Source organism: Hyperolius riggenbachi, chromosome 2, assembly GCF_040937935.1.
Source record: "Hyperolius riggenbachi isolate aHypRig1 chromosome 2, aHypRig1.pri, whole genome shotgun sequence".
Lineage (NCBI taxonomy): Eukaryota > Metazoa > Chordata > Amphibia > Anura > Hyperoliidae > Hyperolius > Hyperolius riggenbachi.
The window spans coordinates 36,137,263-36,162,409 of record NC_090647.1 but is presented as its reverse complement, the minus strand read 5'-3'; the positions used below and the strand labels follow the sequence as shown (position 1 = coordinate 36,162,409).

The 25,147-nt window shown below is 42.9% G+C and overlaps 1 protein-coding gene across 3 annotated transcripts in view; it reads left to right on the top strand.

Moving 5' to 3' along the window:
- The window catches only part of LOC137545433 (piwi-like protein 1), a 105,762-nt gene extending 80,855 nt beyond the window's left edge, over positions 1–24,907 (top strand). For all 3 annotated transcript variants that reach the window (XM_068266646.1, XM_068266648.1, XM_068266647.1), the window contains exons 17-21: positions 15–85; positions 2,754–2,922; positions 13,171–13,302; positions 17,556–17,703; positions 21,109–24,907. In XM_068266646.1, coding sequence (XP_068122747.1) covers positions 15–85; positions 2,754–2,922; positions 13,171–13,302; positions 17,556–17,703; positions 21,109–21,222 — 634 coding nt within the window. In that variant the 3' untranslated portion in view covers positions 21,223–24,907. The remainder of the gene's footprint in view (positions 1–14; positions 86–2,753; positions 2,923–13,170; positions 13,303–17,555; positions 17,704–21,108) is intronic.
- The last annotated feature ends 240 nt before the right edge of the window (positions 24,908–25,147 follow it).

Here is a 25,147-nt window from a genome sequence, read left to right as displayed (position 1 = left end):
TTTGTTTATTCCAGCTGGTATTCTCGGTGCATTGTTCAGAGCCAAAAGCAAGAGATTGTTGACAGTCTTAAACACTGCATGCTGTGTAAGTACTCAAGCTGATTACGACATTATTAGCTTAATTGCTTCTATTTGGTTTTATCGGTTCCTACAGTAGAATCCCGATTAAAGTATTTGTACAGTCTCGCCAAAGGTCTCACCTATGTGCTGGCGGTGCAATCGGGCAAATCGGACAATTCTCCATATATTCTGGGAGTGCGAGGGGTTAAGGGACTTCTGGAGGAGACTCATGGGTTACATGAGTAGGATAGTGAGAAAACACCTCCCTGATGACCCTGCTTTCTATCTGATGAATAGTAACCCATGGAGTATTAAGAAGTATAAAAATATGCTTCAGAGGCACTTGCTCAATGCAATCAAGATATTAACTACCAGGAGGTGGAAGACAGTTGACCCCCCCCCCCCCCCGAAAAAAAAAAAAGAAAATAGGTGACTGGTTACTGGTGACTGGAAAATAGAGGAAATCTTGATAATGGAGGATCTCTCCCTCATGGTACATGGTCAGTCAGAGAAGTTTCGGAAAACGTGGGCCCAATGGATAGTATTTAATAATACGGAATAGTATGTATAAGCCCTTGCTGGATAAGTCCCCCTGGATATTTTGGTCGACACAGAACTTAAAACCGTCGTCCTCTTGGGTTTGTTTCAGGATCCTCCAGGAGGGGGGTGGGGAGAGGGGCTTTTTTTTTGGGGGGGAGGGGGGGGGGGCTTGTATGGGATAGGAAGATAAATGATGGTGGTGGTTGGCTGGGAGTTGGTATACTGTATATACTCGCGTATAAGCTGAGGTACCCACTTTCCTCCCAGAAAACAGGAAAAAGTGATTGACTCGCATATACGCCCCCTTCCCAATATAGCCCTCCACGGTAGCCAGATGTGCCTCCAGTACAAGTTAGCCCCCCTCCCCATAGCCAGATGTGCCACAAGGACAATAGTTGTGTCTCAAGATGCCACTAGATGGGGTCATAGATATGAGGCAGCGAATGCCACACAGGAAGAATTCTCAATTATTGCACTGCTGACACATTGCTTGCACACTCTGCTACACAGGAAGTCTTGAGCAGCGCACTCTGCACACCATGTTGCAGGGGATGTGGGGCACAGATACAGCAGGGAGCCAGTTGGCAAGAGCAGAATTTTGAATGCACAATCCCTACGCCTCTCTGCCAGTAACAAAACCTGCTCCACCATCTGTTCTGCCCCACTGACTCGCATATAAGCCGAGGGGGTAACTTTCCAGCTCATGTTTTGTGCTGAAAAATTAGGATTATATGCGAGTATATACAGTATATGTATACATGTGTGTATATATACATAGTGATGAGTGACTGTGGTGGTATTGGAGATTAGAACCTTGGAGTTCCCTGAGGTGAAGAGGGAGCTCTAGTTTAGAGGAAGTAATACTGCAGCAGATTTAGACTTCAATAGAACTAAATTGAAGAGCCGAGGCAATGCCTGGGTTGCCCTTGAGTTATGAGAGGAGATTGGAATGGGGCTAACTTATACCCCAGGCATGACAATGAGGCGAATACGCAAGTTGCTTCTTTCTGAGGAAGGTAGAATTGTATCTGTTGCAATATGTAAAGGTTTGTTATTGAATTATGTCATTATGTGAATCCTTTTGTATGAAAAACTATTTTGGAAAAATAAATGATGTAAAAAAAGTGTTTGTACAGTAAGAGGGACTTTAAGAGAATGATGAAACTGGGTGCATGCACACCTCCAATTTTAAAATTTGCCAATGATTGGTCAATTTTACCACCTCCATGTAGTATGAAAGCCAACAGATTTGTGAATACTAAATACATTGTGTAAATGACTTCTCATACTACAAGTGGTAAAATTGTCCAATCCAAATTTGATGTGTGTACGCACCTTAAATCTTCCTCCCGTTTACCATTATTCTGATGATTGGAGTCCACCTTACTTGTACTATGTGCAGCTGGATCAGGTGGCTGCTAAATCTCCTTTTGGGCAGCACGGTGGCGTAGTGGTCAGCACACTTGCCTTGTAGCGCTGGGTGCCAAGTTCACATCCCAGCCAGGGCACTATCTGCAAGGAGTTTGTATATTCTCCTCATGTCTGTGTGGGTTTCCTCTGGGCACTCCGGTTTCCTTCTACATCCCCAAAACATACAGAGAAGTTACTTGGGTTCCCCCTAAATTGGCCCTAGGTTACTACATACTACACAATACATACATAGACATATGACTCTGGTAGGGATTAGATTGTGAGCCTCTCTAAGTCACAAATATACTCTGTACATCGCTGCGGAAGATGTTGGTGCCATATAAATGGCAAATAATAATCTCCTTGTAGTCTTTGTCCTTGATGGAGGAACTAAGTATCTTTTGGGAAAGAAGTTGCAGTGGGACAGCAGGAAACCTCATAGGGAACAGTTCTCCAATCACAGCACTCTCTACCCCACGAAGCGTTGTGATTGGCTGAATAGTGCGGTGGGCGTAGTTTACTAAAACCTATGTGAAACCTAGCCATTCATGAGGGTGCTGTCCACCCAATTGTGTTAGCAAAATGTCCCTATGAGGTTTCCTGCCGGGTCCCCTAAAGTAGACTAGCGCCCAGATCCATGGGTTATGTAACTAACTTCTTCACAGGGAATTTCTCCTAAAGGCTGTGTCAAATACAACATTTGTGAGAATGATCTACTTCTTTTTTTTTTTTTTTTCCTTTAGCGGCTATGGAGAACTTTAGACAGAACACCGGCTTCTTTCCCGCTAAAATAATTATTTACCGTGATGGAGTGGGCGATGGCCAACTTAAGGCCCTTGTAGAATATGAACTGCCTCAAATGACTAGATACATTGAGAACCAATGTCCTAGTGCTGGTAGTGGTACTGAACCGTAAGTAACAGCAAAGTAGGTAAAATGGAGATATGCATGGTTGGGTATTACAAAGCAGAACATTTTGAAACAAGGAGCCCAACCCTATAACTGTTATAAATGTTAGAAGATTCTGAGCTCAAGTCCAAAATAAACGTTCTATCGTGTGTGTGTGTGTGTGTGTGTGTGTGTGTGTGTGTGTGTGTGTGTGTGTGTGTGTGTGTGTGTGTGTGTGTGTGTGTGTGTGTGTGTGTGTGTGTGATGTCCGAATACCTTATAGCAGGGTTGTCAAACTCAAATATAAAGTGGGCTGAAACTGAGCTCTGGGGCCAAGTCATGGGCCAACCTCAATGTCTAGTGGCCACCTCTCTCCCTTATAAAGTTTCCTGGTGTTGAATAGCCCCCTCCCCCTCTAAATGTCCCTTGTGTCTAGAGCCCCCCTCCTTCCCCTATACAGTTCCCTTGTGGTCCCACTCCCTCTCTTACACAATTTCCTGGTACCTAGTGCTTTCCCCCTCCCCATATGGCTTCCCTGGTGATCTAGTGCTTACCCAGGGCCGAGGCAGAGGCGAGAGAGGCTCCAGCTTCAGAGCGCAGTGTAGGAGGGGGCACACAACTCACTCAGCTAGTATTCCCCTATTGTGTTTGAAGCAGAGAGAAATAAAAAAGGGGAAACATGGCAGTGACTGCAAGCCAGATACCTAGAGATTAAGGTGTTGGGGGCCCTGTGGCGCCTCTTAGTCTAATAGCAATCAGTGTGTGACGGCTGGGGTGGGAGGGATGGAGGGGCGCACTTTGGTGTCTCAGCCTTGGGTGCTGGAGGACCTTGTCCCGGCTCTGGGCTTACCCTCTAATATAGGCTCTCTGGTGGTCCTAAGTGGACCAAACTTAATGCAAAGCAGGGAAAACCACCAGAGGGACAAATCTGAGGCCAGATTTGGCCCACGGGCTGGAGTTGGACATGTATGCCTTAGAGCACAGTTCCCCAACCCTGTCCTTTAGGCCCACCAACAGTGCATGCTTTGCAGAAAACCACAATCATTCACAGGTGAGGTAATTAGTGTCTCAGCAGAGCTAATTAACTACCTGTGCGGATTTCCACAAAACATGCACTGTTGGTGGGCCTTGAGGACGGGGTTGGGGAACGCTGCCTTAGGGCTTGATTCACAAAGCGGTGCTAACTGTTTAGCACGGGTGTGCTAAACAGTTAGCATGTGGAGTGCCGTTCGCGGACTTTTGCGCGCGCAATTTGCCACAATTCGCGCGAATCACTGCAAAAGTCCGCGATTGCGCGAATCGCGGCACTTCACATGCTAACTGTTTAGCACACCCGTGCTAAACAGTTAGCACCGCTCTGTGAATCAAGCCCATAGAGAGAAAAGACCGTTCAATTTTCAATTGTGATTGCACCAATGGGTTAAGACGTGCAGTGATCAACCCTGGAGCGCACAGGGAATAGTAGCAAATAAGTTGTCAGGATCCGCACCGTCTAAAAAGGTATTTTATTATAGCTCATTAAAATCCAGGAAAAGCATAAAAAGTGTGTGCCGGGTCTGATATGGTGACCCGGAACACTTTTTTAATGCTTTTCCTGGATTTTAATGAACTATAATTACCTTTTTAGATGGTGCAGATCCAAACTTATTAGAGAGAGAGAAAAGAGACAATGGGAGCCCAGATAGTGTAGCATGTTTGTAGCTCAATTTTGAAATCGCAATGAGTTTGTTGGGTAATTATTTTGGCACGGGTGGAATGAGGTGTTCTATATTTTCTCTGTTTATATTTCATTTTATTATTTACTACTCAAGTTTTTTTATTATTTTTTTTCTAGATCTTTTTATTTTCACCAGTTTAATGCTCAAGTTTAGATCTATATTTGCTGTAGCACTATACACTTCTATATTGAGTATTGAGATACATATATGTTGACATTGTCACAAACTGGTAAAATCCGCTGATAACATAAATCTGTCTATGACGTGCTATTTATTTTCTTTTAATTGTAAATTGTGGCCTGTAATATATTGGTCTTAAAGCGAAATATAACCCTGCATTTCAACTTTGCTCTAAAACATTAATTACAGTATATTATATGCAACCAGCATTTTTTTTTACTAGACCAGCATTGGAAGGGTTACACAGAGCTTTAAAGTTCCTGGAGATTTCTGCAGACGCATCTGAAGCTGACATAGATACATTTTGTTTACATAAATGTATCTAAGTGTGGCATGTGACTCACTCTCTCTGACTGAGAAGGAGCTGGAGGACAGCCAAAGAGTGTGTAACATTTCTCAATTGATACATTTAACTAACATTTAACTAAATAGAATGTAACAATCTGAACTTCTGCATATCTCTCCACGGAACTTTAAACCTCTGTGTTTAACCCTTCCAATGCTGGTCTAGTAAAAAAAAATGCTTTTTGCATATAATATGCTTTAAATGTTTTAGAGCAAAGTTGAAATGCAGGGTTATATTCCGCTTTAATGTGTATGACTGATGTGTTGTATATGTGCCACAATAAGAAGATTTAAACAAATAGGTTATTGAGAATAAATAAAAATTACTCACGAATGTGGGTTGCAATGGGGGCACCCAACGACTTGAGGCAGGTGGAGACAATAAACCCGACTCCACTCAGGGTGTCCCAGTGGACTGGATTTTTTTTTTTTTTTTTGGATCAAGAGAGCATCGCAATGGTGTCAATGGTGTCAACCATGTGTAATCAGAGGTAGCCCCTCCACTCAACAGAGGTGGGAGGTTATCAAACACACAGGTAAGAAGAGGTGCCCAGATAGAACAACATTAGGTTTAAAACCAATAAAATGTAAATAAATTGGGTGGTTTACCACAAGAACAGTCCTATGCCATAAACCAGATTATGCACAGGAAGTGCGTTTCGCAGGTGCAAACCTGCTTCCTTAGGCCAATAAAAAGTAGTAGTAGCCAATAGTATTGAGTGATCTTCAAGGTACTGCATTTCCGTACTATTGCAGTGAATTAAGTTTTCATAAATTATGCATGGAGAGGAGCAAATGCTGCACCCAGGTGAACGCAGTGTCACCAGCCGTCCCCCCGTGGCAATGCACAAGCCCAAATAGTAAATATATCCAACTTGTATGTGAGATCCCACCACCACACATTGGTGTGGGACTCATCGGATCCTTCTAGTGCTTTTAAGACGTTATTGGATCTTTCTTGCTACACCACACAATCTCCACAGTTCATTATGTAACCAGGAGTAGAAGGGGTGGCTGGCTCTGTGTGGACTGGTACAAACCAACAAGGAATGCAGAAGCTCTGGTGTGCTCTCCTCAATAGCAATTTCCACAAATAAGAAGTAGAAGCAGCACCAACGGGTTAATGCTTCAGCACTTTTATTCCTTAATTAAGATGCATCTATTAAAGCGAGGGTGGGAGGAGCAGTCTTACAGCAGTTTCGTGGGTATTAACCGCTTCGTCGGAGGCCTTTGATCTCTGACCCAGATAGAAACTGTCACTGAATACCTGATTTATAACACTTTCAGGCAGAGAAACGAGACAGAGGAATAAAAAAAAAACAAAACACAGCATGGTTATTTGTGTGCTTGACACTGTATACATGTCTATCTCATCATGTCACATTAGAAGGGTAAAGAGGCGCCCAGGAGTTAATAATTAAAAACAGGATCCAATGAAACAAGAGTGAGGTGGCTTACCTCAATGAGGACAGTCAGTAAAGAGAATACGAGTTTATTATGCACGGGCAACGCGTTTCATGGGTCCAAGCCCGCTTCCTCAGACCAATTAAATTTACAGACAGCCAGTCATATTGAGTGCCTGTCATCATGTGACATGTCACCTCGTGTATCTCTTACACCAGGTAGGCAAACACTCGGCTGGGACGCTGCTGATGTTCACCTGTCGTGCGCAGCAGCCCTTGCACTGTGACTGTACTATTGCACAATGATTGCATCGCGTTTTCTAAGCGACAATATTTTTCAACACAATGGCCTCGATTCATAAACAGCAGTGCGATAACAAAAATCTTGTCGGGAAAATACCGCACTCGGTATTTTCCCGGTCTGTGTGCTAATTCATAAAGATTTCCCCAGCTGCCCTTGGAGGTCGGTAAATTACCGCAGCCCATTGAGCGGTAGAGTAGAGCAGTGTCCCGATTCCCTCTTTGCTCTGCAGAAATGAATCAGAGACGGCTCTCTCTGGCTCTCCCACTGATGACTCAGACAGATGAGTCACACAGTCTTTCCCTGCCTGCAGAAATTACTCACACAGCCGGCTCTTACCACTGATGACTCAGACAGATGAGTCACACAGTCTTTCCCTGCCTGCTGAAATGATTCACACAGAGGGCTTTCTGGCTCTCTCCACAGATGAATCAAACAGACTTTCGGATCTCTGCACTTTGCATTAATCAGAGCGGTCAGAGCTGTCGGTAACTTGTTAAGACCTCACCAGAGGTGTCGGTAACTACCGCCAGGCTTACCGCATGTTGAAGGCTTTATGAATTGACATTTGCTGACAATTTACTGACATGTGTTGTCGGTAACTGCAGCCAAGTCGGTAATTTAGCTCCCTGGTCGGTAATGTCAGCTTTTCATGCGGTAACAGCCTTTATGAATTGACATTTTGCTAAGTGGTCGGTAAAGTCTGCTGTTTTCAGCATTACCGCATGAGGTAATGCTTTATGAATCGAGGCCAATGGCCTCTATTCATAAAGCTTTACCGCTCAAAACAGCTGACTTTCCTGACCATTTAGCAAAGTAGGCATTCATAAAGGCTGTTTCCGCATGAAAATCTGACATTCCTGTGCAGTGCCGGGAAATTACCACCTTGTGTAGAGATTATCAACACATGTCACTGAAGGTTAATTCATAAAGATTAGAGCAGGCAGAATGAGAGCAGAGAAACCCGGCTGTTTAGATAAGGCGATAAGCCAGGGATAACAGGCAAGCTAATTGAGAGACAGACCTCCCAGGCAGCTGCAGTGAGAGAACAAAAACGGCATCCCAGAATACCAAGGCTGTGTTTTTTTAACCCCTTGGGTACCTGTTTTCAGATACATTTCACATCAGAAAGCCTGCATGTGTAACCTTTTTTGAAGTTCTTCTAAGCTGTGGCAATTAAATAGACTGTTTAGAAAGACTAATAGGCAGATTCAGAGAAGATTCAGGGCAAACAGAGGCAGTTTTAAAAAGAATGCACATGTAAAAGGGATGCTGGGGCTACCTCCTTAAAGCGGAATATAACCCTGCATTTCAACTTTGCTCTAAAACATTATTTACAACATATTCTATGCAAAAAGCATTTTTTTTAACTAGACCAGCATTGGAAGGGTTAAACACAGAGGTTTTAAGTTCCGAGCAGACGTTCAGATAGTTACATTCTATTTAGTTATATGTATATATTTAGAAATGTTACACACTCTTTGGCTGTCCTCCAAGCTCCTTCTCAGTCAGAGAGATGAGTCACAATAAACACTTAGATACTTTTTGTTTACACAAATGTATCTAACTCAACTTCGGATGCGTCTGCAAAAATCTCCAGGGACTTTAAAGCCCTGTGTAACCCTTCCAATGCTGGTCTAGTAAAAAAAAAATGCTGGTTGCATATAATATACTGTAAATAATGTTTTAGAGCAAAGTTGAAATGCAGGGTTATATTCCGCTTTAAAGGAATACTATTGATTCACATATTTTTTTCAATTGACACAGGAATTGTTTGGGAAGTGCTGCTAAGTACTGGTGTATACATTTTAGTAGAAACGTCATTGTTTACTGTTAGCAAAATACATTCAATCTTTACTGACACCAAAACTGACATGAGGGAAATTCCCCTCACACTTGATCAGTGTAGCTCTGTGTGTGACACAGAGAGAGAGCTCCCAACAGCTGCAGCTTCTGTGTCCTGTGTTTCTGACTGACTGTCTGAAGAGAGCAGAGGAAATGTAACTAATTGTCACAGCTTTTTCATACTGTTTTTGCTTTCAGAGTTTGATATGTTCGATATTTGCTTTCTGTAGTCTGATATGCAACTCTGGCTGTGCATTGAAGCAGACACCCCTTCTGCAATTGATTTGTCCCAATATAGCTAAATCCTACCCTCAATAAATTACAGCTTTTGCCTCTGATATTTAACATGAAAAGTAGGAAAATATTTACACAGCTACTTAGACATTATTTGCACACTGTCATTTTAGAACACTTGGGTATCAATAGTATTCCTTTAGTTTCAAAGACTTTTTTATTGAGTAGCAACAAAAACATGTGAAAACATATAAGTACATGTAAAAAATTTTGATAAGTACAGGTTATACATAGGTGAAGTTTGCCAAAGCAAGGATATCCAGTTCCAGACCCAAAAATCAGGTTTATATAAAAAAGATACAGGCTAGAATATTCTGAGAACATACAAGGTTTAGCACATTACAGTGACATGCTATTGATTTCAGCAGAAAGTGTAATCTTGAGGACTAATGTTGGCTCTTGGTGTTGGACTTAGCCAAGCATAGTCTTAGTCCATAGAGTTCGGAGGTCTGGAGACAATAACTATGGCTATAGGATATATAAGCAAATAGGGAGTACAGCCGGTAAACTTAACCAAGAAAAATTAAAAATAAATAAAAAATTAAAGATTAAACTGCTCATGTGGGGACTCGTATGGTTTTTTGGTGGAGTAATACTGCTCAATAGTTAGTGCGGTTAGAACGCTTGAAGTGCTCTTTGGACCCCAGGGAGTGAGGCTAATTGGATCCATGGATACCATATTTTTTCAAAATGGAGGGTCCTGTCCCACAAGTTGGCTTTGATCTTTTCGTTTAACATGGTGGTATGAATACGAGTGAGTACACAGTGAAAAGAGAGATTCTGCTTAAGCCACTGTGAAGCGATGTAGGTTTTAGTAGCATTCATAATAAACTGAATAAGTTTGTGTTGAGAGTGAGGTAGCTTTTCAGGTTTGAGACCTAGAAGGCAAATAGCTGGATCCACTCTTAGGTGGAGTGTAAGAATTGAGTTAATTTTGCAGATCACTTTCCTCCATAGCTTAGCCACTGTGGGGCAGGACCACCATATATGATAATATGAGCCTGTGTTTGCACAACCTCTAAAGCACAGGTCTGATTGATCTGGATTGATCATATGCATTCTCTTAGGCACAAGGTATGACCTGTGCAGTACTCTTAAGGCAACCTCCATATCTGTAACACACATGCTACCTTTTGATAGTGTCGAAACATTGGACCCATTGAGCTTCTGAGAGAGCAAAATTAAAGTCCTTTTCCCAATCAGCTTGGAAGCAAAATTTGGAATTGAGGGGATTAGCATTAAGGATAGTGTATAATAGAGACAGGATGCCCTTACGTAGTGGGTCGGTGAGACATGAGTTCAAAGGAGGTTGCCTTAATTTCCTGCCCAGGTTTAGCTAGTGATGAAACAAAGTGGTATAGCTGATGGAGCCTAAAGAACTCAGCTACAGGTACATTGTGTCTCTCACAGAGCACTCGTTTTGCGGGAAATATGCCTTTCATAAGTATTTTATGGAGACAAGTCAGATTTCTCTTGGCCCACCATTCGAATGATACTCGGTCCTGCCCAGCTGGGAAGTCTGGGTTGCCCAGGAACTCCACCAGCCGGGAGGGGCTCGACTGAAGGGTATATTTGAACCTGACCCTCAGGGAATGGTAAGTGAAGGGGGAAACCGAGCTGCCTAAATTGGGGCCCATAGTGCATGACCACAGAACTCCCCTCCAGCTCAGAGGATATAGTAACCAATTTTCTAAGTCTACCCAGCGAGGTGCATGAACTCCTGCATAGAGTGAGGGAAGTATTGCCAGTTGTGCTGCAAGGTAATACTTATATAGGTTTGGTACAGAAAGTCCACCGTCTTTTTTATGGAGCATCATCATGTTTCGCTTAATTCTAGGCCTCTTGTTGGCCCAAATAAATTTAAAAATCTGAGACTGAATAGGGGCCAGGGATTTCTTGGATACATTAATAGGGAGAGTGCGGAAATAATACATAATTTGGGTAAAAGGGTCATCTTCACTGCGGTAATCCTGCCTGCCCATGAGATGTTATGGTTGGTCCAGGAAAGTAGGAGATTATGAAGGGATTTAAGTATAGGAGTATAGTTCCACTTGTAGATTTGCGATGTTTCGTGCGGGATATTTACCCCTAGGTATTTGATGTAGTGGGGTTGGTGTTTAAATTTGAAAATGCTGCATATGTAACTACCCATTCCCCGGGGGAAGTTGCTAAACATTGCCTCGGATTTATCATAATTTAGTTTGAGGCCTGATAATGTCTCAAACTGCTTAAGGAGTTTTAATAGATTTGGTATGGAAATGGCTGGGTTAGTAAGGGTTAGGAGCACGTCATCTGCAAATAAGCTTAATTTGTATTCCGCTTTTCCAATTTTATAGCCCTGTATATCAGGATTTTGGCGTATTGCTGCTGCCAGAGGCTCCATTACCATAGCGAATATGGCTGGTGACAAGGGGCAGCCTTGACGTGTGCCTCTCTGGATAGATATTGGAGTAGATGAGGTGCTGGGGAGCTTGAGACGGGCATGGGGTGAGGAGTATAGCTGTCTGATCAAGTGAGCAAAAGGCCCAGATATACCTGCCTTGGCAAGAACATTTGACATAAAGGACCATGATATTGTGTCGAAGGCCTTTTCAATATCCAAGGCAAGAGTGACCATTTGCTGACCCGATTGAGATGCGTGGTGGAGTATATTAAGGGTTTTACGTATGTTGTCTGATGCTTGCCTGAATGGAATGAAGCCAACCTGATCTCGTTGAATCAGAGCTGGCAGGAGTATGTTAAGTCGGGCAGCTAAGAGACTTGTCAGAATTTTATAGTCTTGATTAAGAAGGGCTATGGGCCTGTAGTTTTTGGTATTTAAGGGGTCCCGGCCTTCCTTAGGGATTATGGAGATGTGGGCATCAAGAAATTCAGGAAAGCTAAGTGGTTTAGTTCTCAGGGTATTAAGGCATTTTGTTAAGTAGGGGATTAAGATGGCTGAAATTTTTTTATAGTATATAGCGCTAAGGCCATCTGGACCTGGAGATTTGTGGAGTTTAAGTTTTTTGATGACAATCTCGGTTTCCTCCTCAGTGAAAGCTTTGTTTAGGGATTTGGAGGCGTCCGAGGTGAGGGTGGGTAGATTTAAGGAGGATAGAAAGTCCTGAACGTCACCTAGCGGGGCTGCAGTTTTTTTGCTATAGAGATTGGTGTAGTATTTATGAAAAGCTTCGTAGATTGCGTCCGGATTGCTAGTGATTTTGCCAGAGGGGGATCTAATCTTATATATAGTATTGATCCTCTGTTGATTTCGGAGTTTCCTGGCAAGCCAGGAATCAGGCTTATTGATATATCTATAATAGCTTGCCTTAGTGAATCTTAGAGCTTTCTCTGCTGACTTAGCTAAAAGAACATTTAACTGGGCCCTGGTGTCTCTGATTTGTTTAAGTATGAAGAGGGAGGGGTCCCGCTGGTGGATATTTTGAAGGCGGAGAAGCTTGTAACGAAGGTTATCAAGTTCTTCATGCGCGCGTTTCTTAATTTTACAGGCAGTTAATCATGAACCCCTTAATGACAGCTTTATGGGCCATCCAGAGGGATACTGGGGAGATGTTATTTACATCATTGGAGGAAAAATATTGATCTAAGTGTTCTGCTATATCTAATAGTATTCCTTTAAGCTGGCCACTAACGGTCCAATTTCTAGCGAAAAATCGTTTGAGCGATCAGAAATTCTGATCGGATTGGTTGTAAATAATCTCAGTTGATGGGCACAATCGATAATGAACGATTATAAAAACAATCGTCCAATTGAATTTTCTTTCTGGTCGTGATAGATAGGAAGCCATGATTGGGTTAGTTGATGGTGTAGTGAACGATTTTTCGTCCGATCAGAATTTCTGATCGCTCGAATGATTTTTCGCTAGAAATTATACCGTTAGTGGCCACCTTTATAGTAACTGTCTCTGCACGGAGAAAATGTATCAACTCAGCCAGCAAATGTAACAACTTGGCCAGTACCGCCAGTTTAGTGCGGGAATTCCCCGACCTATTATCGCAAGTTTAAACATTTTTATGAATTGGCACACAAGTCTAAAATACCGATGCAGTGTTTTCCCTCCAAGATTTTCTTCCCCGCAAATGTTTTATGAATAGAGCCCAATGTGTCAGCGTCAAAGTAGCTGAACTCATGAGCTGGATTAGGAGTCAGTTAAACTTTTTTTTTATTTTTTTTTGTTTTACACAGCAAAAAGATAAAGGTGACAGTTGTGGTGGTGAAAAAGCGTATAAATGCCAGATTCTTCTCTCTGGCTGGCGGACAGTGCCAGAATCCTCCACCCGGAACAGTGATTGATAAAGAAGTCACCCGACCTGAATGGTAAGCGTGTATATGTGTGAAACAGTGGGATGCGAAAGTTTGGGCAAGCTTGTTAATCGTCATGATTTCCTGTATAAATCGTTGGTTGTGACGATAAAAAATGTCAGTTAAATATATCATATAGGAGACACACAGTGATATATGAGAAGTGAAATTAGGTTTATTGGATTTACAGAAAGTGTGCAATAAATTATTAAACAAAATTAGGGAGGTGCATTCATTTAGTCACCACAAAAAAAGAAATGAAATCAATATTTTGTAGATCCTCCTTTTGCAGAAATTACAGCCTCTAAACGCTTCCTGTAGGTTCCAATGAGTCTGGATTCTGGTTGCAGGTATTTTGAACCATTCCTCTTTACAAAACATCTTCAGTTCATTCAGGTTTGATGGCTTCCGAGCACAGACAGCTCTCTTTAACTCACACCACAGATTTTCAATTATATTCATGTCTGGGGATTGAGATGGCCATTCCAGAACGTTGTACTTGTTCCTCTGCATGAATGCCTTAGTGTATTTTGAGCAGTGTTTAGGGTCGTTGTCTTGTTGAAAGATCCAGCCCCAGTGCAGCTTCAGCTTTGTCACGGATTCCTGGACATTGGTCTTCAGAATCTGCTGATACTGAGTGGAATCCATGCGTCCCTCAACTTTGACAAGATTCCCACTCCCTGCACTGGTCACACAGCCCCACAGCATGATGGAACCACCACCATATTTTATTGTAGGTAGCCGGTGTTTTTCTTGGAATGCTGTGTTGTTTTCCCTCCATGCATAATGCCCCCTGTTATGCCCAAATAACTCAATCTTTGTTTCATCAGTGAACAGCAGCTTATTCCAAAATGAAGCTGGCTTGTGCAAATGTGCTTTAGCAAACCTAAAGCGTCTGTTTGTCCTGTGGGTGGAGAAAAGGCTTCCTTTGCATCACTCTCGCATACAGCATCTCCTTGTGTAAAGTGCGCTGAATGGTTGAACGATGCACAGTGACTCAAACTGCAGCAAGATGATGTTGTAGGTCTTTGGTGCTGTGGGTTGACTGACTGTTCTCACCATTCGTCGCTTCAGTCAATCCGATATTTTTCTTGGTCTGCCACTTCGAGCCTTAACTTTAACTGAGCCTGTGGTCTTCCATTTCCTCAATATGTTCCTAACTGTGGAAACAGACAGCTGAAATCGCTGAGACAACTTTCTGTATCCTTCCCCCTAAACCATGATGGTGAACAATCTTTGTCTTCATATGATACATTTAACTGACTTTTTATCATAACAACCAACGTTTTATACAGGAAAATCATGAAGATGAACAAGGTTGCCCAAACTTTCGCATCCTACTGTATATAAACACAAAAATACAAGTGCTGCAAACAACAAAAAAGTTGCACTTTACAGCATTAGTAGAACAATTAGTAACACCCTTCACCTCTAGTGCCTAAAGGTGGCCACACACCATACAATTTTTAAAATAGCTGTTCAATTCAAGAATTGAAATACATTGTTCTGACTGATTGTAACATTTCAAAAATATGACCAATGTACCACACACGTATAGAGAATCAAGTTAAGGTGCCCATACACTCGTCAGATTGGCAGCAGATAGATAAGAAATGCATCTGATGATCTATCTGATGCGTTTTTAGAACATTTTTTACCAGGATAGAATTCCAATAGATTTCAGTTTGAAATCTATTGAAATTCGATCTGATGGCATTTTTTTGCCATCAGATCTCCATTAAGGCCAATGCAAACTGATAAGCAATCTCATCAGATCGACCTAAATTTTCCACCCTGCCAGTTTGATGGAAAACCATCGAAATCGATCGAAATCGGCCATCGATCGGTCGATTGGCCAACCGATTTGCAATCGATCGATTGATTTGGATCGATCGGTCGGCCAGAAAATCGGCTGAGTGTATGGGCCCCTTTAGAGTGGCACAACACAACAGGGTAGATGCAGCTATAAGGTGGGGCTGACTCCAAGCCAAAAGGGTAAACAAAAATGCACAAGTTACCTCAGTGCAGGACGGACAATCAGTTATCTCCCAGGCAACTCCTGCCCATGGATGATATGGCAGATCCAGCAATACAGTACTTTATCCAGCAACTTTAATAGATGACCAAATGCTCAAACCGCATTCTGTAGTGATGAAATGTGCTGTGTGCTCGATGTAATCCCGACATCCAGAAACTGCAGCGGATCTCTGCTCAGCTTCCACAGTGCCCCGATCATGTGACTCCGGTTTCCTCCTGCTATGCGTTCCAGCGTGGTTATGTGCTGAATGCTTGGAACGAGCGACTCAAGTCTCCGTAAATTTTAAGGTCCTAGTATAAAACGGCAGCTCTTGCAATCTCAGCAATCCTCCGCTTGCGCTTCACTCCCAACCAATGACGACAAACCTCACAGGCTTGCGAGGCTTCAGTTTTTCCCCAATTATGATAAAAATGATGGGAAAGGCTGAGAAAATTGCTAGGGTGTGTATATTAATACATTGACAATCTATCACACATCATACAATCTCTTTAGAAAAATTGAAGAAAAATTTCCAGCATTCCGGATTGATAAAAATTCGGAAAAAAAGGGAAATCAATCAGATTTTTCAGTCGAATGAAAAAAAAGCTTTCGATTTTTCTGAGAGATCAGATCATATTTATCGACTTGCCGTAAAATCGGATCATTTTATTCGTGTGTGTGTGTGTCCACCTTACCACTAATCTCCCCCTCCTCTGCTTATGTGGACCTGAACTCTTGCACAGGGCACAAGGAACACCCTGCATCCTGTGTGTTTTTAGAGAGAAGAAGCTGTATAATTCCCCCTCATCAAGTAATCACAAGTGTAATTTACCTATTAGCTGTAACTGCTGAATTCCTGACCTGACACAGATGAGAGCTCAAACACAAGACGTTAACACTTTGTCTGCTTCCATGAAAGTAGGAAGTAGACACTGCAGATTTATTGCACGAGTTCTGTAAGCTGTTGCAAAAATATTTTCCTTTTTAAAGGTTAAAATGCTGTTGCTTATCTTTTAGAACGGAGTTCTGAGTTCAAGTCCCCTGTAAAATTAACCTCTCCTTTACCTAACCTCTTCTCCCCCTCTTCTGCCTAACTCTACCCTCCCCTCCCCTCTCCTTTGCCTAAATCTAACCTTACCACCTCACCAGATTCGGTCATGTCCACGAAAGTGGCATGACACCAGGCATAGTGAAGTGGCAAGAAAGCCAATTTGCAGATTGGCTGGCCAGTGTTGGATTCTGGCCAGTGAGGTTACAACTAAATTGGCTATTTTGGGAAAGGCAGGGGCTTGTTCGCTCGACTACACAGGAAGTTGGAAAAGGTGGAGAGGGAAGCAGTCCTTGGACTTTTGAGTAGGGATGGTCGGAAATGCTAATTTCCGATTCCGCGGTAAATCCGCAATCCGCCATTGCCAATTACCACTACTGCTACCGATTCCGCTTTCCGCTACCAATTTCCTCATTCCGATGTGGATTTCTGCTGGAAATCGCAGGAATTTCCCCCGACTTTAACATTGATTTTCTCAAAAACTATAAGGTCTTTTTCAAAACTTTTTTTGCATCTTGTTCACAAGATTCTGTTTAATGAACCCTGAAACTTTGGTGTGTCTAGGACTTACGGGGGCTTTGCTATTAACCGCTAAAGTCGGCAGATTTTTACTGTAATGTAAAATGCAGAAAATCTTCATTATCCGATATGCGGTCATTTTAAGCCAATCAGAAGATGTAGAATGAATAAGCCAATCAGAGAATGCGGAAATTTCCGCCTAAATCCCCATTCTCTGATTGGTTTATTCATTCCGAGTCTTATGATTGGCTTAAAATTACCTTATATCTGATAATGCAGAATCTCTGCATTTTACATTACAGTAAAAATCTGCCGACTTTAGCGGCTAATAGCAAAGCCACCATAAGTCATAGAAACACCAACGTTTCAGGGTTCATTAAACAGAATCTTGTGAACAAGATGCAAAAAAAGTTTTGAAAAAGACCTTATAGTTTTTGAGAAAATCGATGTTACAGTCGGGGGAAATTTCCACGATTTCCGGCGAAAATCCGCATAACGCATTTGTATTACCGATTTCCGCATTCCGATGCGGAAATGCAATTTCCGATCGGAATTTCGGAAATTGCATTTCCGCGGAATCCGAATGAGCATCCCGATTTTTGAGTCTACAGAGAGCAAAACTTTTTTTTTTTTCTTTCCCCCCCCCCCTTCTCTCCCCAACAAAGCTGATTTGTCTTCTTTCAGGTATGATTTCTTCATCATCAGCCAGTCTGTGAGGCAGGGCACTGTGTCCCCAACACATTACAATGTCATTTACGACAGCATCGGCCTGAAGCCAAATCACATGCACCAGCTGACGTATAGGCTGTGCCACATGTACTACAACTGGCCTGTAAGTATTTCACCACATCATTACAAGGGATTGCGTTCGAGCCACGTGGCTGAACACGCAGCTAAAATGTGCATGCCGATCATTTGTACCTGCCTGGGCATTTGTTGATCATTTTGGCCATTCTGTGGATGCAGAGGGTGACTTCTTGCCTGAAGTGACAAAAAGGTTGAACGGCCCTGCATCCCCTGAGAAAAGGTTGTTGGCTTCTGTCCAGCGTCCACATCTGTTGTTCCTGGTAACAAACAGGTTAATTGATTCTGCAGATGTATAAAGACTTAGGCCTCGTTCACATCAGGGCCGTTTCTGTGCGCTTTTCACAGCGCATTGCCTTGTGCGGTCAGCAAGGTATTGATTCTTCCATGTGAATAAATGTGCCTGGTTCACATCTATGCGCTGCGCTGAGCAGCGTTACAAAACAAGCAAGCGTTGCATGCATTTCTGTGCGTTGAGCTGTAAAGCGCACATCAATGCAAGTGAATGGGTGCGCTTTTTTAGCGCATAGAAGCGCATGCGTTTTTTACCCCAATTGGGACAAAAATACATTTACATATAAAAACAAAGCTTTATTGACAACTGCTACTGCTACATTAAAGTGGACCCAAATTAAAAATACAAGATTTCAGATATAAAATCCTGTTTTCTAAATTACAATAATAAATAGCAGCCTTTTTTCAGCTGCAGGATGACAAAGCTCCAAAATATTTTACATTTATTGGAGGAACCCCTCCCTTCCTTTCATATTGCCTGGACAGAATCTGGCAGACTGGTGGAGTAGGAGGTGTCCGGCAAAGGAGGAATTGGCAGCCACCTGTATATCTCTAGTTATGAAAAGAGACGGGTGAAAAGCATGCACTGAAATGCTCATAGGCTTGAAGGAGTGTTTATTTATCTTTGTGTCAGAGTGGTGCAACTAAATATTTTGAATAAAAAAAACTGTTTGGTTTGGGTCCGCTTTAAGCAAAACGTGCTTTAACCATTTCTGCCGTCAGGCGGCTGCTCTGCTGCGGTGCCGCGCTTCGGCCTGCCCCCGTGCTGTCCCCCGGTAGCCCTGGGATCAGTGAACGGGAACATGGTTCCCGATCACCGATCCGTGTCCCCAGCAGAAAAACCGGAGCACTCTAACTAGAGGCTTCATTCTTTCTGCAAAAAAAGTTTCCCCGTGCTCCTTGTGCTTCCGGTGATCAAGAAGCACAAGGAGAAATAAAATAAACTCAAGGTGGCTATCTTGTGGCCAAATGGTAAAACTACATCTACATATTTTTTACATTACAATTTACACATAATAACATTAAAAATTAACTGTTTATTTCCCCCACCAAAGTATTGCCCAAATAAAAAAAATTTATGGAAAAAAAAATTACAATAAAAAAGACATAAGTAGTTACCTAAGGCTCTGAACTTTTTAAATATGCATTTGAAGGGGGTATACTGCGAACATTTTTTAAATTATAAGCTTGTAAATAGTGATGGATGCAAAACGAAAAAAATGCACCTTTATTTCCAAATAAAATATTGGCGCCATACATTGTGATAGGGACAAAATTTAAATGGTGTCATAACCAAGACAAACGGGCAAATAAAATAGGTTTTAATAATGGTAGCGTGGATTATTTTAAAGCCATCATGGACGAAAACTGAGAAATAATGAATTTTTTCAATTTTTTTCTTATTAATCCTGTTAAAATGCACTTATAAAAAAATAATTCTTAGCAAAATGTACCCCCCAAAGAAAGCCTAATTAGTATTGGAAAAAACAAGATATGGATCAATAAATTGTGTTAAGTAGTGATAAAGTTATTAGTGAATGAATGGGAGGTGAAAATTGCTCTGATGCATAAGGTGAAAAATCCCCTCGGGCTGAAATGGTTAAAGTGCAACGCACAGAAACGCACACTAAAGCACGCACAAGCGCATGCGTTTTTTTACCACGCCCTTTCACACGTTTATCAGCGCAGCAGATGTGAACGAGGCCTTACACAAACCTCCCAGCTTTTTGAGATGAGAAAAAGGGACACTTAAGCCATGCCTCTGCCACACCCCTAGCCATGCCCCCACCCCTCCCCGTCACACCCCTAGTCACCCATACCATTAAGGTTTCATAAGAAAAAAAATTTTTTTTTTGTAGAAAAATATATATTTACATAATCTGTACATCATTCCTGAAAGGGGGACACCATGAAGGAGAGACGGGGGGGGGGGAAGGGGTGGGATTTGGTTCCCAAAGAGGGGACTGTCCCTCTCAAGAGGACGGTTGGGAGCTATGCTTACTGTACCTGAAGTGGGAGCCCCTTTAAAAATGTATGCATACCTGGAGCTTCTTCCAGCCCCCTCCGGCCTGGTCATTCCCTCGCCAACCTCTGTCGTCTTCTCCTTCGGCCGCAACCGGCCCCGGGAAATCCTCCAGTCCGGGCCATTCGGCGCAGTCCGGCAAGGCATGCTCCCCCGTCTCGGTGCCTGTGCAGTAGTATTCTACAGGCGCATTATGCTCCAGGTGATGCAAACACGGCGGGAGAGCGCACCTGGCCAGGCAGCACATTGGGCAGTTTGCCCCTGGACCATTTGCGGACAAACCGGTAATCGGAAGAGGGCGGCGAAGGAGGGATCTGGTCGAAGTGGGCTGGAGGAAGCCCCAGATATGTATATTTTGTTTAAAGAGAATCTGTATTGTTAAAATCGCACAAAAGTAAACATACTAGTGCGTTAGGGGACATCTCCTATTACCCTCTGTCACAATTTCGCCGCTCCTCGCCGCATTAAAAGTGGTTAAAAACAGTTTTAAAAAGTTTGTTTATAAACAAACAAAATGGCCACCAAAACAGGAAGTAGGTTGATGTACAGTATGTCCACACATAGAAAATACATCCATACACAAGCAGGCTGTATACACCCTTCCTTTTGAATCTCAAGAGATCATTTGTGTGTTTCTTTCCCCCTGCAGCTATCTTCCACTGAAGTGTCAGGCTGTTTCTTCCTGCAGAGTGCAGACAGCTGTGCCTGTATGTAATTCTTCAGTATGTGAAAGCCCAGCCAGCTCAGAGGAGGATTTATCCAGCTTGTAAAAAATAGAGCAGAGAGAAGCTGCACTAATCTAAATATCACACAGGCAGTGTGCAGAGAGGGGCCTGGATGGGGGAGCTCATAGCAGAACCACAACACTGAAGAACTTGGCAGCCTTCCAGACACAGGCCTGACAAGTCTGACAAGAGAGAGATAAGTTGATTTATTACAGAAATGGTGATAGTAGAACGTGCTGCAGTAAGCCAGAACACATTAGAATAGCTTTTGGAACTTGTAGGATAATAAAAAACAGGATGCAATTTTTGTTACGGAGTCTCTTTAAAGTCTCCCATCTTAGGTTCCCTTTAAGCCTTTCATTCTTAAACCCTCCTGTTTTTCTTTTTGCAGGGAGTGATCAGAGTGCCTGCTCCATGTCAGTATGCCCACAAACTGGCCTTCCTGATTGGGCAAAGCGTCCATGAAGAACCATACAGACTGAATAATTACCTTTATTACCTGTAGCTGGGCAGGCTTGGGGTTTTTTCAACAGTTTTTTTTCTTTGTACTTGAGGAAGTAATATAGATATATATTGGTTTTTTTTTTTTTATACCATTACAGCAAGACCTTTCATTTAAAGCAAATCTGTGAGATTTTTGGAGAAAAAAAATGGAGAAAATCAGATACTTACCTGGGTAGAGGAAAATCTGTTGGTCCTCAAGAGGCTTTCCCGTCTCCCTCCACCTTGTTGTTCCAGCGCTGAGACACTTGAGACATCCTCCTGTGCGAGGATGAGCGCTGCCGCACTGCGCAGGACAGCTTGTGCCTATGTGGTAGCAAGGAGCTGGCGTTCTGGCTCAGCTAAAAAAGCCAGTTGATAGTCTTTGGAAGGTCCTGGCACTGGACCGGCAGGTGGAGAGGAATGGTGGAAGCCTTTGGGGGGATTCCTCCTCCTAGGTAACTAGCCATTAGGTAACTTTTGTTTCCAATACAGGTACACTTTCTACAAGCTGTTGAACGCAATGTAATTTAACTGCTTTCGGAGGTTAGAAAAATTGAAATCTACGCCCTATTTGGGGCCGGTTATCCCTACCAGGGCCTTTAAAACACTGGTTGGATTGCGCTGCATTTTTATAATCAAATGCAATATTATATGATATCGAAGACAGTCGGCACCAAGCGCTCTGTAGGACCTAAGTGTGACTGTTCCAACTCCCGTGGGGTGCACTCGTTTTAAGTATAAAGTCCAATCCGTTACAAGAACAGTAGTTGAGGCACCTTCCACTACGCTCAGGAGTAATTCATCGAACAACCATCACCAGCACGAACTAACACAAGCAGCATAGGGCGACGGCCTGGCAGCCACGTCGTGGCACCCCTGCTTCCCCAGAGACCGCCAATCACGACTGTCTCTGGGGATGCGATTATAATTCGAATGTCATTACAATCGCAAAGCCTGTTATGACAATCGTGATGAACTGTACACAATGATGCAATGCGATATTAGAAAAAATAGCAATCGCAGTGAGTGCAGAGCTTTTTGAGTGCTGAATTTGAAAAATCGCATAGAAAAATGCGATGCGATTGCATTGCTTTTTTTTTTGTTTGTTTTGTTTTTTTAGAGATCAAATCCCAGGAGACTCTGCTTGAAGGACTTTTAGTCAATCACTAATCACAAGAAGAATGCAAACACATTGAAATAACAAACATGCGATCATAACATCGCACCATATATACGATTTATAAAATTGCATTGCGATTGCACTGGGGATTTTTAGTGTGTACAGGCCCAAACTGTATCTGTGCTAATAAGCCCCACCTGCTTTATAAGTTGCAAGTATAATGGAGTTAGGTTCTGCTAGCTATTCCCATTGTGATGACCAGAGCTGCTGAATGGCCATAGGTAACAGCCTGTCGCACATCTATAGAAGTCTATCAATGCCATAAGGCTTTACAAAGACCTCATCCTCAAGCCAGCTTTCCTTTACAATAGTTATTACCCTCCTCTAGTCGGGGTGGAAAAAAATAAGTCAGGAGAGGTAACCCCGAGCGTGACTCGTGGTAGCCGCCGTGAGCCTTGTGCAGAGCGCAGCTGGCGTTTGTAACTCACCTCCCCTGAGATCCAGACACCGACAGCCATTCTCCTTCTTGTCCTTGGAGTCTCTTCACCCGTCGGGTGAGATCTTAGTTTGTCATGACAGATGGCGATCTCACTACAGAGTTACAGCGCCACCTGGAGAATGGAGAGAGAACTGCAGCCCTTGATCCCAGGGAGGTGAGTCAGTACAGGGACTACTGCTGGCTCTCTAGTAGCGTGATGTTTTTAGGGTCTAAAAGTCTGCAAAATATTTGCACCGCTTTTAGACTTTAAAGAGAATCTGGACTCTAAAATTCTTTCAATAAAAAGCATACCGTTCTATTCATTATGTTCTCCTGGGCCCCTCTGTGCTGTTTCTGCCACTCTCTGCTGCAATCCTGGCTTGTAATTGCCAGTTTTAGGCAGTGTTTACAAACAAGACGTAGCTGCTAACCAGAATGTGATAGGCTGAGAGGAGCTCAGTCTGTGACTCACAAAGAGCCTGGAGGGTGTGTGGAGAGGGTGTGTATAGCTTCCGCCTATAACAGCAGACCGCACATTCCTGCCTGAGCCCGACAAAGCCGTCAGAGGAAAGGAGATTAGATTATATAACGGAGATAACACAGCCACTTTGCAACTAGGAAAGGCTGCAGTAAGACAGACCACATTAGAGCAGATATAGGAACTTATAGGATAGAAGAAATAAGGCTGAAAAAAATCCGGAAAGAATCATACCACCGGGGAGGGGGTTTAAAGGACGCCTATTGGGAAAAATGTAAAATACGTGTGTACAAGTACGTGTCTACCAGAGTAAAATGTACTGTAGATCACTTTTCTCCTATGTTGCTGTCGCTTACAGTAGGCTGGTGAAATCTGACAGATCTCACTAGGTTTTGGACAAGTCCATCTCCTCATGGGGGGATTCAGAGGGTTATCTTCATTTTCAAAAGCTATTATTGAACAGCAACTGGAACAGCAACTGGAATCAGTCCAGTAGACAGGCCCTCAATCATAGTCTAGATCCTTTCCAGGTAATGCTTTTGTAAAGCATAAAGGTGGCCACACACGATACAATAAAATGATCCGATTTTACAGCAATCCAATAAAAATTGGATTTCCTGCAAAACTGAAAGCTTTTTTTCTTTATTCAAGCAAGAACTCTGATTACCGTATATACTCGCATATAAGCAGTCCTGGGTATAAGCTGAGGTACCCACCTTTCCCTCAGAAACCAGGAAAGTGACTCAAGAATAACCCCTCTCCCCAGTATAGCCCCCATCCACAGTAGCTAGATGTGCCTCCAGTACGTCAGCCCCCTCCCCATAGCCAACTGTGTCTCAAGACGCCACTAGATGGCGTCATAGATATGAGACACAGCAATTGCCATACAGAAGGAATCCCCGATCATTGCACCGTTGACGCATTGCTTGCACGCTCCGCTCCACAAGCCGGGGACACAGGTAGTCTTCAGCGGCGCACTCTGCACACCATGGTGGAGGGGATGGGGGGCACAGAAACAGCAGAAAGCCAGCTGACAAGAGCAGGATCACTATTGCACAATCCTAACGCTCCTCTGCCAGTAACCAAACCTGCTCCATCATCTGTTCTGCTCCACTGACTCGCATATAAGCCGAGGGGGGAACTTTTCAGCAAGGTAAGGTAGATTTCCAATTTTTATTCTATAAAAGTTGATAGCGAGTGGTGGATTTTTCTGATCAATTTTTATGAAAATTGAAAGGTGTGTGTGTGTGTGTGTGTGGTAGTGTCAATTTATTAATATATATATATACACACTCAAGCAATCTTCTGAGTTTCCAATCATTTTTATCATAATTGAGGAAAAATTAAACGTGTGGTACATCGGCCATATTTTTGAAAAGTTACAATCCATCAGAAAAATTGATTGCTATTCTTGAATTGAACAGATATTTTAAAAAATTGTATGGTGTGTGGCCACCTTAAAGGAGATGCTGAGAAGCCCCCATGAGGAGGGGTTCGTGCTCAGTCATGGGGAAGTGGAGCATAGTGTGGGGAATCTCTATAGCACAGGTGTCACACACAAGGCCCGCAATCCCAATCTGGCACCTCACACCATTTTATGTGGCCTTACAAGCACCTTAAAGGGAAGGTTCAAGCAAAAAAAAAAAATGAGATTCACTTACCTGGGGCTTCTACCAGCCCCATGTAGCCATCCTGTGCCCTTGTAGTCACTCACTGCTGCTCCAGTCCCCCGCTGGCAGCTTTCTGACCTCGGAGGTCAGGGCCACATTGCATACATTTTTACGCATTCCAGCTACTGCAGGAACAAAAATGTACGCGTTTCACCACTAACGCGTAAAAATGTATGTGTTAATGTTCCTGCACTAGCGGGA